The sequence below is a fragment of the Anolis sagrei genome, chromosome 3, assembly GCF_037176765.1.
Source record: "Anolis sagrei isolate rAnoSag1 chromosome 3, rAnoSag1.mat, whole genome shotgun sequence".
NCBI lineage: Eukaryota > Metazoa > Chordata > Lepidosauria > Squamata > Dactyloidae > Anolis > Anolis sagrei.
In genome coordinates, this window is record NC_090023.1 from 246,823,634 (window position 1) to 246,837,505 (window position 13,872).

Genomic DNA, 13,872 nt, shown 5'->3' on the forward strand with positions numbered 1-13,872 from the left:
CCTTTCAGTTTTGAGATCTGGAAATGCTTTATAATGATTCATGGAAGAGAGTTACCTCAGTCTGGTCAACGTTGCTATTTTATCAAGGTCTTATTTTCTACCGCTCTGAGTTTCATGTACCAACTTTTTGCCAAGCTCAAGATTTGTCTGTGAGATTTTTCTGCTACCTTGTTTCATGGATTCAAGTGCCTCGTTTCATGGATTGTTTTATACTTTTGAATCTTGCTTTCCTTTGAAGCTTATGGACTATTTCTCATATTGGAACTTTACTTTTTTGCTATTTTTTACTGTTTTGCTGGCATATAATCTTCAATAACCTGCTTGCTGATTTTACCAAGTTGATGTGATGTTTAACGTCACAGGTGTTCCTGCTCTGAAGTACAGCACATGGAAACCAGGAGGATTTTTTCAACAGACTGATCACACAGATGAAAGCTGGATCCATTACTATGATCCTGAGACAAAAGTCCAGTTGATGCAATGAAGCATCATGACTCACCTCCAAAGAAGGCACGTGCCAACTCTCGGCAGGCAAGGTCATGCTCACAGCATTTTGGGACCAGAACAGAGTAGTATTGATGGATTTCCCAGCAAAGGGTACAATGATCACTGGTGCAAACTATGCTTCACTGCTATGGAAATTGTAGAAGGCCATCAAAACCAAGAGACGTGGCATGCTCAGCAAAGGTGTTCGCCTTCTGCAAGACCATGCACCAGTTCACATGTTGACCAAATGGAAGCTTGCTCCTGTGGCTTTGAAATTCTACTGCATCCCCCTTATTCACCTGAACTCGGACCATTGGACTTCCACCTCTTTCCAATAATGAAGTTATTTTTGAAGGGCAAGCATTTTTCTGATGATGAGACTCTGATTTCCAAAGTCACAATGAGGCTTTTGGAACAACCTGTTGACTTCTACAAGCAAAGTGTTTATAGTTGCTTAAAAAGATGGAAGAGGTGTGTCCCCCTAGGTGTTACCTATATAGAGAAGGACTAACAGCTGTGCCAGGTTTCATTGCTCTCAGTCCACAGGAAGTGGATCAGGGAAAATAGCTAATGAACACTCCTCGTAGTTGAGAACTGAACTGTAAAAACTCGATTAATTTAAATGATTTACCATACTCGATTGTGTTAACTTTTTATTTTCATTCTCAGAGCTGTATTTTTAAAGTTGAAATTGCAGAATTACAAAATAGGGCTGTCCTGCTTAAGAAAAGAAGAAAAGAAAGTTTTGTTTGTTACTTTCTTTAAAAAGGAATTTTCTGAACATGGCTACTTTCATCATGAGTTCTGCAGCTGGTTTTGAATCTGATGTACAGTAGCAAACATTTTTCTTCATTACAAGGTGCTATTGTTCAGATAAGATTATAATTTTTTCAATAGAAATTAGGACAGAAAAACTGATAGAGGTGGAATTATCAATTTAAACACGTATTTACGCCAAAAACAACAAGGATAGGCACATCCTTGGGAAAATAATGGTTTGTATAAATACCCTGTTCCTTCAAATGTGCCCTACTTATCAGAGGAGAACTTGCTAGGTGTTTGAGTAATCTTTTATGTATGAGATAAATATTTGTATTTATCTGTAACTACTCTCATATTACAGCATAACTCATCTATTGATGAGTGTACCAGAAATATTTCCCAGGATTCTGTCAAAATTCCTAGTACTCTGCACCCACTTATGGCTTCCATCCTGTAAACAGTGGGACACAGATTAGAACTTGCATCTCTCAGTCATCCTTATGAAGCATACCTCTGATGGCATTCCTTTATACTGTATGAATGAGGGATGGGAACCATTGATCTTTGCCAGCACTGAAACGGGCTTCCTTTCTATTGTATCTTTGTTTTGGAATACTTGCTGTACGGAGCCACATTAATGTGATACTCTTTTTTTTCAGCTCCCAAGTTGTTCTTTTCCAAAAACTATAGGATTAATCTCAGTTTGACTGGATTGGGAAGTTCTGTTCTAAGTACATACTTTCAAATTGTTTAAATTGTTGGATATGATGTTAAAGCTATTTTAAAATGTTCTAAAGTGTTTTAAATTACTGTCTTGTGTTTACCCTGGCCTGAAACCTTTTGAAATACATATTTTAATAAAATTAGTATTGCACTACATTCGTGGGTTTCTTTCCTATTTCCACAAAGCATGCAGTGCCTACATGCCTCTCTGAAGGATTGATCCTTATATAGCCAAAAGTGCAACACCTATCAACATAAATCTTGTGATCATCTCAAGGTTTGCAAAGGTATGAGGTGGAATCATCAGGAGAAAAGAAAATGATTTTGATAGAAGGGGATATTCAGAGCCGTCCTTTGAGAACTGAACACACTTGGTAGCCTTGAGGGCTAGCTTAAATTGCCAGGGATTAATTCAGTTTTCCCAGGCAGTGATGTAATGGTAAGTTTTGAATTACAGGCACTCAACAGAACACTTCCTATAGCAACCCAGAGTTGGGGTGTGTTTGTGTATACACACACACACACAGCTGTTCCTGGCGGAGATAAACCATGCATTTACGTGTGCACATAGCACCATACATTCCTTATCTCCATCAGGACCAGTACTACTTTTTGAAAGCTAATTATTATTGCCCATTCTAGACAAAGGAACTCCAAAATTGCTTGAAAATACAACAGTGACCACTCATAACAATACATTTATTTATGTTAGAAAATTACTTCCTCTTCTGCAACAGTAGAGGATTTCAGATAAAATTAGGAGGAAACAAGAATCCAGAGGAGATGAGCACACAATGGGTTGCTGTAAGTTTTTTTAATTATATGGCCATGTTCCAACAGCGTTCTTTCCTGCATCTGTGGCTGGCATCTTCAGAGGTTCTGTTGGCAGTGAAGCAAATGGAGTGTATGTGTGTATTTGGATTGTCCAGGGATATACTGCTAAAGCTTAGGGACTTTGACACTGCACTATCACTTTCAGAGACAAAATACATTGAATGCACCGTGATTTGTAAAGCAAAATTTTATTAAAATATTTTAAAGACTGCATCTCCATATACGAGCCAACATGAGTGCTCCAGTCAGTGGAGGAGGCCCTCCTCTCTGTCCCACCCCTGTCTCAAGTGCAGCTGGTGGGAATGAGAGAGAGGGCATTCTCTTTGATCATTCCTCGCCTCTGGAACTCCCTCCCTAAAGAGTTAAGAATAATCTCCTCTCCTTCAAAAGCTATTAAAAAACAAATCTATGCAATTTAGCTTACAGAGAGGAGGAGGATTAAGTACCGTAAAAACTGGGGTACTAGACGACTTTTTAGGCATGTAAATCCTTATAAAATTTTGGGGGTCGTTTAGTACCCCGGGTATAAAAATAAAATAATAATAAAATTACCGGTAGAGCCTCTTGGGGTGGATGCCTTGGCCACGGGCTCCCCCCCTCCTCCTCCGCTGCCTTGGCACATGGCAGCCTCCTGGTCAGGCTCCCTGTCGCTCATCTCTTCCTGGCTTCCACGGGCAGGTCTCGCGAAAAGCGCCTCTTCTCCCACGAGACAATCCTTGTGTGAGCAGGACTGAAGATTGACATTGCAGGTTCGAATCTGGAGAGTGTGGATGAGCTCCCTTTGTCAGCTCCAGCTCCCCATGCGGGGACATGAGAGAAGCCTCCCACTAGGATGGTAAAATATCAAAACATCTGGGTGTCCCCTGGGCAACGTCCTTGCAGACAGCTAATTCTCTCACAATAGTAAATACCAGTTTCTCAAGTTGCTCCTGACATGAAAAAAAAAATCCTAGCTGCTAGCAGCCGCCCTAATAACCTGCTGTTTTCCATCTCTCCCCCAACAATTTTAGCCTTATGTTAGAGATTTTAAATTATATTTTAAAGATTTAATATGTTAGTAATTGTGTGGATTATGTTACGTTTTTTTCATTTATGTTGGTTTATAATTTATTGATTTGCTTATTGATTTGCTTATACATTACTGTCGGCATTTAATGTTTGCCATTGTGTATTTTGTTGTGAGCCGCCCTGAGTCCCTTCAGGGAGAAAAGGCGGGCTATAAATAAAGTTTCATTTCATTTCAATTTTTTTTTCAAAATCAAAACAGAACAACACTCAAATGTAAAAGGTTTGTCAGCTTTGTGGTCAGTTTGGACTAAATCTTAATGGGTTTTTGATTTCTAGATGATTTGTGGTACAGTTTGAGAAAAGGCACTAGGACCTTCAGTGGGTAGATACTTCATAATGATATAGTGCCATAAAGAGGAACCATCCTTCAGGGAAGGGGCCTGGAAAACTATCCCCAACCCCTGCCTGTTCCATTGGTTGGTTATTTTTACTGTTGTCCTTGTCACATTTCCAGGCTATTGGGTGAGTTAAGTGTTAATTCTGAATTATATCTGGGACACTGTCAAGGGGGGTGGCATAAAACTGGCCCCTCCCTTGGGCCTGAAAGAAGTGGCTTTGAGCCCCAGGGAATATTACTTTCATCCTGGCAGCACCACCAGATACTGTAGCATGAACATAAGTTTGCAGAAGCACACAAAGAGAACTATTTGGAACACCTCCAAGGCCCTTCCTTATTCCAGCTTTGGTCTTGCTATCTTAAAAGTGATGTGGATGAGAATTGTGTGCTCCTCCTGGGTCTTACTGGACTGCATTCTTAACTATTGTCTAACTATCCCTGGCTTGCAGGGACCTGTGTCCAAAACCAGTTGGATGGGTGCATGATTCTGATCTAATTATATGAGAGGCACTGTTAGGTGCCACTAGTTTTATGGACTAAATCTAATTGCTATTTCCAACTAGAATCAATACAGTCTGCATTCATGTTTAGTATTCCAGAAGTAATTCAATAGGACTACAGTGTTCCCTCACTTATTGCAGGGGTTCCGTTCCAGGACCCTCCGCGATAAGTGAAAACCCGCAAAATAGGGATGCCTGGCTCCCACTCACCTCCTCCTTCTCTTCCCCCCTCCTTCCTAAATCACCAGCGCTTCAACACAAGGTCACTGAGGAAAGGCTGGGCCCGGCCCTTGGGCAGGGAGGAAGGGAAAGAGCATGTCTGCCCAGCCGAGGCCTTCGTTGCCCCTCAACTCTGTCCCTGACCCTGTCCCCTCCGCCTCCAATGCTGATGGGCCTCGGACCCGGCTGCTTACCTCTTTGGGGACCAGCTGGTTCTCCTCGCTGGGCACCATGGGGCAGGCAGACAGGCAACCCAGGAAGGAGAGGAACGGAAGGAGAGCTCGCCAGAGTAGGAAGGAGGCATGGACGGGAGCTTCCCTTGCTCTCGGTGGCATCCTCCCCTCCTCTTCCTCTTTCCCGACAGCAATGCCTCAGTGCCCTCCCTCCACCAGCGCCAATCAATGGCCCTCCAGCACCAGTAAATTCATATTTGTTTTAAAATACATTATTTTTAAAAACCCGCAAAATAGCGAGTCTGCATAAAGCGAACCGCAGGGCGATGAGGGAATACTGTACTCTATCTGGTACCAGTAATTGGATTTAGGTTTATTTCTTTGTCAAACATGCAAAAGATAGTTTTATAATGGTGACTGAATTAGTTATTAGTTTATGGTTTTGAAAGGAGTTAGACTACGTTGAAACTTTGAGATCTAGAGCTAAAAGGCTCTTCTCTGAAACCCTAAATTGGCCTTCAAGTTTTCTCCAGATTGCCATGCCTCTTTCCTGTGATATTTCCCATCAGGAAATATCACAGGGTTGTTTCCCAGGTTTTTACAGAGTCCCCCCACCCCCCATGCTATAAAGTAGGACTGGCTCTCCTAAAGATTGGTTACTAGCAATGGGACATTTAAATTGAAATACTATGGTACTTTGGCCCTATTCATCACTGAAGTGCAGTCAGTCCCTTAGATTTTTTTTTAGAAATTGAATTTAGCTCTTGGACTGGAGAATAATTTTTAGCCTTGGATGAGAGATAGACCATTGAAGACTGTTCAGTAACTCAAGAGTATTTGCCTTGCTATAACAGTAGGCATTCCCATGTATTACCTCTGTACACATGTCCATAACATGGGGATAAGAGCAATAGTGACTGCAGAGATGGGTTAGACACCAGGCAGGCACTAATGAGAAAATATTCAGAGAATTATTCCAGCTTGAAAGCTGGATGGTCTTTACATAGGCACCACTGCGTAGGCCCTGTAGAAGCAGAGATAATTATTTCAGAGTGTTGGAAGTTACACAAGCTTAGATAGCAGTCTGGAGAAAGACCTCTGCAGCTATTCAAAAGCATTGGGCACAAATGAGATCTATAAAATCAAGGTGCTTAGGAGTGCGTTTGTTTAAAACTGGCAAGGTCCTTTTCCTTACACTATATTTTTTTCTACATCATTTGTTTTGCGTAGAAAATAGATGGTTTTGTAACATACAAAGAGATTTAATGCTTCAGATTCTTGTAACTCACAAAGCCTCTTCCTAAGGTGGTGTCTCCCAAAGAAGAAGATACAGATGAAAAAATGAATAATACTCTGAGAGCCTTTTTGGCTGAAGAGTGAGTTATAAATACTTGGAAAAACAACAAACTGGATGAGGTGTGCCGCTTCCCTCAGTACACATCCAGGGAGGGGAGGAAACCTCATCTGCATAAAATGTCAATCAAAACTATATCTGAAGCACTACTGGCTGCAGAAGCAGGAACAACTCCACAAAGTTTAACACTGCAGGCCCAGAATACCCTGATACGTCCTGGGGATTTTGGCCAGTCAGGATGAGCCCTTCGTCTTTGTTCTTTCCAGGTCATACAAACATCCAGAGTCTCCAAATATCAAAATATTTTGCAGTGTGTTGACTTTATTGTCATGTGCACGTGCCTGTGGTTTGGAACAGAATGCCAAATTGAATTGTCCTCAGTCCTAGCCAATCTAACCAATAGGCACCATGGGAGTTGTAGTTTAGCGCACTATGAAAGACCACTAGAAATGCTCCATTGCTAACTTACAAACTGATAAAAAGGGCTGTAACAAAAAGTGCTTTTTGGCAGGGTTTTAGCCTGCTAGTCATGCCCTCCCATCAGGAAATTATATTCCCAGTTTTACCACAACTCATATAGGTAGGTTATTAAATAATGAAGATGATGTTCATGTTTTAGGCATACTTTCCCCTGCAATGTCACTCTATTCTTACTCAGATTTAATTGCAATATGAGTCCGCATTCATGTGTTATTCCTGCTGTTATTCTTGAAGTGGACCTCTCTGAATCCTGAAGTATGTGAGAGGTGTCCCATCACAAATACTGCCTTTTTGACAGCCCGCATTTTATGTCCCTGCTTCTAAAAAATAAATTTCTTGAATAAAATTTATATAAAACTAAAAATTAAATGAGACATTTGAGTTTTTCTAATCACTAAAAATACTTGTTAAGACAAAGCTGGTCATTAAATGAGACATTTGAGTTTTTCTAATCACTAAAAAATACTTGTTAAGACAAAGCTGGTCATTTCAAATTATTGAACAGTGTATTCAATTTTTGTGTTTCTAAATGCAACCACCAGATGGTGCACGTTCAAAAGGCGATATGGGTCTCCTAATAAATCAACTGTGTTAAACATAAACGTATATATCTCAAAATTCCTATTCTGGTGGTACCTTTATTAGGCCAACCAGATAAGGACGTGTATTGAAGTAGCTTACAAAGAAAGGACCTGTGTGGGCTATAAACAGAGAAGGTTGGTGGTTCAAATCTGGGGATTGGGGTGAGCTCCTACTGTTAGCCCCAGCTTCTCCCAACCTAGCAGTTTGAAAACATGCAAATGTTAGATCAATAGGTACTGCTCCAGTAGGAAGGTAACGGCACTCTATGCAGTCATTCCGGCCATATTACCTTGGGGCGTCTACGGACAATGCTGGCTTCGAAATGGAGATGAGCACCAACCCCCAGAGCAGACTTGACAGGACTTAATGTAGCGGATAACCTTTACCTTTACCTATAAGATTATCCTGGTTTGTTTTTAACAGAGCTAATGTTTGCTATTCTCCGTCATTTAGCATTTCAATTGTTCTTCAAGATTTCTCAAAAATGATAGTGATTCGGAGAACACATCAGCAAGTTTCTTTTGTACTCTGTAATGCAGTTACTTTGCCCTTGAATGTTTAAACTCTTAGCTTACTGTTTGCAGTCTGTAGAGGTGCAGAATGTGTTAAAACAATTACAAGTCAGTCATCAGCAATTGTGGGTTTGATTTATACGGGTTGATTATTCACAGATTTGATCAATATGTTCACTCTAGGGATCTCTTGGTGCAACTCTGCAGTCAACTACTAATGGGAATTGATCATAGAATGATACTCGAGGGTTTAGAAAATACCTCCCTAGGAATCCAATTGATCCTAGTGCAATCCTATAGCTAACTTCTGGTGAAACTGCAAGTCACTTCTGGTGTGAGAGAATTGGCCGTCTGCAATGATGTTGCCCAGGGGACGCCCAGATATTTTGATGTTTTATCATCCTTCTGGGAGGCTTCTCTCATGAACCCACATGGGGAGCTGGAGCTGGTAGAGGGAGCTCATCCACACTCTCCCCGGATTCAAACCTGCAACCTATCGGTCTTCAGTCCTGCCGGCACAGGGGTTTAACCCACTGCGCCACCAAGGGCTCCGAGTGTCATGCTAAAGAACCTAGACATTCCTACAGAGGTGTTCTCTCAGGTAAACAATTTTTTATAAAGTTACTGTGCTCCTAGCCCCAGAAAATGTGGAGGGCTGACTGTATCTGTATTTATATACACATTAGAGCAGGGGAGTGAGGAGGCTGTTTTCATTACTTGAGTTCAAAATTCAGGAATCAATAGTCCCAGCTACAAAATACAGTAGCTGCCTTTCATGAAGTATGAACTGAATAAACTAAAGCAAAGAAAACAAGTAGGTTGAATTAAGTGTAGGGCACTGCTGGAGTCACTACAACCAAGTGACTTTACCAAGGTTTGCCCCTTGTACCAAAAGACCCTTCAGCTGTCTTCTCTTTCTTTCTGGGTAGCATTTGTCTGGGGACGAGAGTTATAAAACTGAGCAGTCTCTCTGAGACTCCCTTTCTCCCCTCCCTTCTGCCTTGGCCTGCAAGCGAGGATAAGAATTGCTGGGCCTTCTTGCAGTTCATTCCTATCTCCAAATCAAACTCTGCTGGCCTTCTTCCCACCCGGGAACTAAACCATGTTGATCCTCTTGAATAAGGAAGTCACACCTTTCCTCTCAGTGAACTTTGCTCTTTGTATATTCCCTACACTTTTGTCGGCTGAAATGTAGGAGGAGTGAAGTACAATTTCTGAGCTGTAACTACTCAGCAGTTACTACTCAGAGGCTCGGTTGTAGAAATACACTGAAATGTGTTCCACACTACAGAGTTATAACACTGTGATGACCTTATATTTGTCTTCCATGGTTCTTTCTTATGAAATACAATTACACTACATAAAATTTGAAAAAAAATGTTGTTACTAATTTGAAAGTGTTATTTCTTGTTTAATTGTGAGGTACTTACATTGAAATCAGTTGTTATACTCCAAAAACTTAATTTTTGCAGCTGCCACAAGCTACATTGAATTGGTTGAGGCTCTAAGAGATATTCGTTGAAAAACTATAGCAAAATATGCTGCAGGATGTCCCGCAAAAACAAGGTTTTTGCAGTTTAATCAACTTTTTCCATGTTTTATGATAGAGCCATTTAGGAAAGTACATTTATAACTTTTTGGAAACTTTGGAAGCTTTTAAACAGGCTGGATGGCATCTGTCAGGGGTGCTCTGAATGCAATATTCCTGCTTCTGAATGGCCCTTGAGGTCTCTTCCAACTCTGATTCTATGAACCCAGGAACATAAATTGTGTTACATAGTGTTATCTCATAGAAAACTGTAGTGTCCTGGCTTTCAGTCTTTGGTCCACCTGTGGATTTGGACTTTAGTTTCCCAAAATACTAAGCAGTATGGTCCATGATGAAGGATTATTGGAAATGAAGTAAAAAATGCCTGGAGATCCAAATGTGAAAACCCCTGCTCTTTTGTTGTATTTAATTTCCATACTAAAGTACAGAAAGGAAATGGACTTTTGTACTAATATGTAAACAGTGGATGAGTGAAACAAACAGACACGCCTAGGCCAGGCAGCAGATCTCCAAATAACTATTACTACAACCCCAGCTGGAAATATGAATCCCTCTTCCTCAATCTATCTTTGGTGGAAAACAGGCAGATATAACCCACTTCACCTCCCTGACTGTGGTCTAGGATTCCCTCTAGTGTTGGTAGAGTCACATAACCGTTAAAGAACAGTATTTCCTACTCAAAAAAATGTTAGTTCCCATTACATGCCACACAAAACAAAATAATAATGACAGGCCCATTAGTAGTAACTAGGCAAATATGCACCAATAAATATAGTTCAGCTTCTGTAAACATTTTATCAGGTGAAAGAGTAAATCGTATTTAAATTGCTTTCATCAAAAAGCAACATTTTGACTATTCCGAAAAGGCATTCGTTCCTAATTGTGTACTGAATAAGAACATAACTTAAAGATCATCCTTTAATTCTTTTATTCAATTGTGGGTTTAGACCTCTGCTTTGAAAAGTGTTTATTATATTCCTGTAATCCCAAAGGATGACAATAAGTGAGAGGGAAAGCAACAGATTTGCATATACGTAATGGTGCTATGCATGCTCAAGTATCAGAGGAATCTAATGTGAATGAAGAGATGAACCACAATGTTTTGTAGCTTTCTGCAAATGCTTCTTGTTTCCATATTTCTCCCCCCGCCACACACACCCAATATTCCTTGCTTCCTTTTTGGGTTTTACCTGCACATATCTACATCCTGGTTTTAATTGTAACAGAAAGTATTGAAATGTGCCATAAAATGAAATAATTTTGATGTCCCAAAGTTGGCATTACTGAAATCATATACAAGTGTTATCCAGAAAGAAAGGTTACAAGGCATGTAGCTCTTGCGGGGAATTTTCTCGGGGAAAGTTGGTATCAATGCCATGTAGTGGGAAGTCACTGGAAGCGAACGAGCAGTGCCAGTCGTCAGTAGCTCATCGACTGGCATTGTGGTGAAGCTTAGAGATGAGTGTCCTCATTCTCTTTCCCTCCAAGTGCAAAGTTCGCACTGTAATACGCAACCTAAATGCTAAGGGCATGGATGCTGCTAGAATTCATCGCAAAATCATTTCAGTTTATGGAGAAGACTTAATGTCAAGGCAGCATGTGACAAAATGGATACAGAATATATTGTGAGACCATGGAGAAACTTCGCAGAGCCATCCAAAACAAATGTCGTGGAATGCTGACAATGGGAGTCTGTCTCCTTCATGACAATGCGCGTCCACACACCACTCATGCAACACAAGAGTTGTTGACTTCATGTGGTTGGGTTTCTTTAAGCCACCCCTCGCACAGCCCCAATCTCGCTCTCAGTGACTATAATCTGTTTACTAATTTGAAGGTATATCTGGATGGAAAATACTTTTCCAGCAACGATGAGGTGGAAATGCTACAATTCATGTAAGTTTTATTGAAATATATTCCTTCTTTGTATTTTTTAAAAGATCTTGTAACCTTACTTTCCCAATAACCCTCATATATATATATCAGCATATTGACATCTAACAGCATATTTTTACAAATACATCTAGGGGCCTGGCATTTTTAGTCACTTACAAATCCACAGCCAAAGCCCGACACTTGGAAGGTTATTGTACTTGGACAACGAGGGATTGCCTAAGTATGGTGCCTTGTCACATAACTTTATTTGTCTTCTTAGTTTTAGACCTAGTAGTTAGCCATTTTAGGACAAGACATTGTCACATAACCACATTTGTTGCAGACTTCCCCAAATTTCATCTTTGTCATGCCAGTAAAATGCCTTACCACTTTTCTGATAGGGCTCTCTCCCAGAGGATCACCAACTGTTGCCATCTGTGGTCTCTGCATTAATTTATTTCTTTGCTTGAAATGTCATTATCTTGCTTTGATTTTGTGTTTCCATCTCATATCCCTCCATATTTTCCCACTGGGAATAAAAGCAGTGATCATATTCTAAAAATTATACTTGGGAGGGAGCTAAGATTGTTGGGAGAAAGACATAATCCTTAAGCATGGGATAAAGATTCAGGTGACATCAAAAATTCTTCCATTTGGATAACACAAGCAGCATCATAGAATCATAGAATCATAGCACCAAAGAGTTGGAAGAGACCTCATGGGCCATCCAGTCCAACCCCCTGCCAACTGTGATGAATCAAATATGACATTTCAAATACAAGAAAAATGAGAGGTAAAAACATCTGGGATTTCTCTAAATCAATGATAGGAGAATACTGGAAAACTGATAAAAATTGTCAGTTGATGAATAGTAAAAAAAATAAAATCTGGATATCAAAATTAAGAGAAAAGGATTGAAAGCAGAAAACTCTGAGCAGAATTGTCTTCGTTTGTGGATTCTACCTCTATTAAGAATCATTATTTCATTTTGTTATGTTTTGCTAAGTATATGTTTTCTATAAACCACTTTTTCTTATTTTGTTGGAAGAAAAAACCCAACAAATTAGCTCTTAACAACTCTTATATTGTTCTCAAACAATCTAGTCCTTTTGCTGTTGCAGGGAAATAATGCTAGCATGAACTTTGAATTAATTCCAGTTCATCTTACACACTCACACAGAGAAACATAGAGTTGGAAGAGACCTCATGGGCCATCCAATCCAACCGCCTGCCAAGAAGCAGAAAAATCACATTCAAAGCACCCTCGACAGATGGCTATCCAGCCTCTGTTTAAAGGCCTCCAAAGAAGGAGCCTCCAATACATATTCAAAATTACTTCATTCAAAACCATAGCTGGTCAATTGTTCCATACAGATTTCTTTGGTACATTTACTTTATTATTTGCATACCGATGAATACAAAATGGATACTAGATATTTGGAAAATCAAGAGCATTCTAATTCTGTACTTGATGTAGCATTTTAGTTCAGAATTTAAAATACCCACAGTCAGATTAAGCAAAATAATATTTCCAAAAGATAATATAAAAGAATGAGAACAGTTAACTGCCTGGAATAAAATTTTGTTTTACAGTTTCCTGAAAAGCATGTTGTAGCATCAGACGCTCAGTTAATCGACTGTCTTATTGTCCTCATCAACAAGGCATTGATCAGATTAGGACATGTTAATCTTGCCTGAAGATAGCAAAAGCTTCTTGTTTAGCTTTCATGCAGGATTTTGCAAATGACGTCACTTTCTGGAATGCTTCGGACAGGCCATCCCCTGTAATTGCACAACAGGGCTGTACGTACCAGTTTCGGTCAGCACAATGCTTCTTCATGTTGAGTGTTTTGGTTATTTCCTCAGCCCCCAGAGCACCACGAAGATCCTGCTTGTTGGCTAGGACAACCACAGGCACATTCTTGATCTTGTCGTTCTTCAAAATAATTGCCAGTTCTTTTTTCGACTCTTCCAAGCGCTGTTTGTTGGCGCTGTCCACAACATAGACCAGACAATCAGCATTTTCCAAATAGTGCTCCCAAACAGTCCTCATTTTGTGCTGGCCTCCAACATCCCAGACTGTTAAGGCAATGCCTGCTGTTGTTTCAATCATCTCCACGTTGAAGCCGATGGTTGGCGAGGTTGAGAAGACGTCATTGAATTTGAACTTGTACAAGAGGGTGGATTTCCCTGCCGAATCGAGTCCTAGCATTAGAATATGGGCTTGTTTGCTTTTAAACTGCTTAGAATGCGCGAGGCCCATCCTGTCTGCAAGATTGTAGTTTCTTTTTCATTAAGATTTGTCTGTGCAGCAATGCGCTCGCTTTCTGTGTCTCTCAGATGAAGGATGGCGAGCAAAGAAAGCACAGCTTGCTGTATGTAACAAGGACAGAAGCATTAATGTATTTGCTCTGTGAC

General features: G+C 40.3%; 1 protein-coding gene across 1 annotated transcript; it reads right to left on the reverse strand.

Moving 5' to 3' along the window:
* Positions 1-12,775: 12,775 nt before the first annotated feature.
* Positions 12,776-13,872, reverse strand: ARL14 (ADP ribosylation factor like GTPase 14). Its single transcript, XM_060767605.2, has one exon. The coding sequence runs from the start codon at positions 13,715-13,717 to the stop codon at positions 13,139-13,141; it is 579 nt and encodes a 192-aa protein (XP_060623588.2). The 5' UTR covers positions 13,718-13,872; the 3' UTR covers positions 12,776-13,138.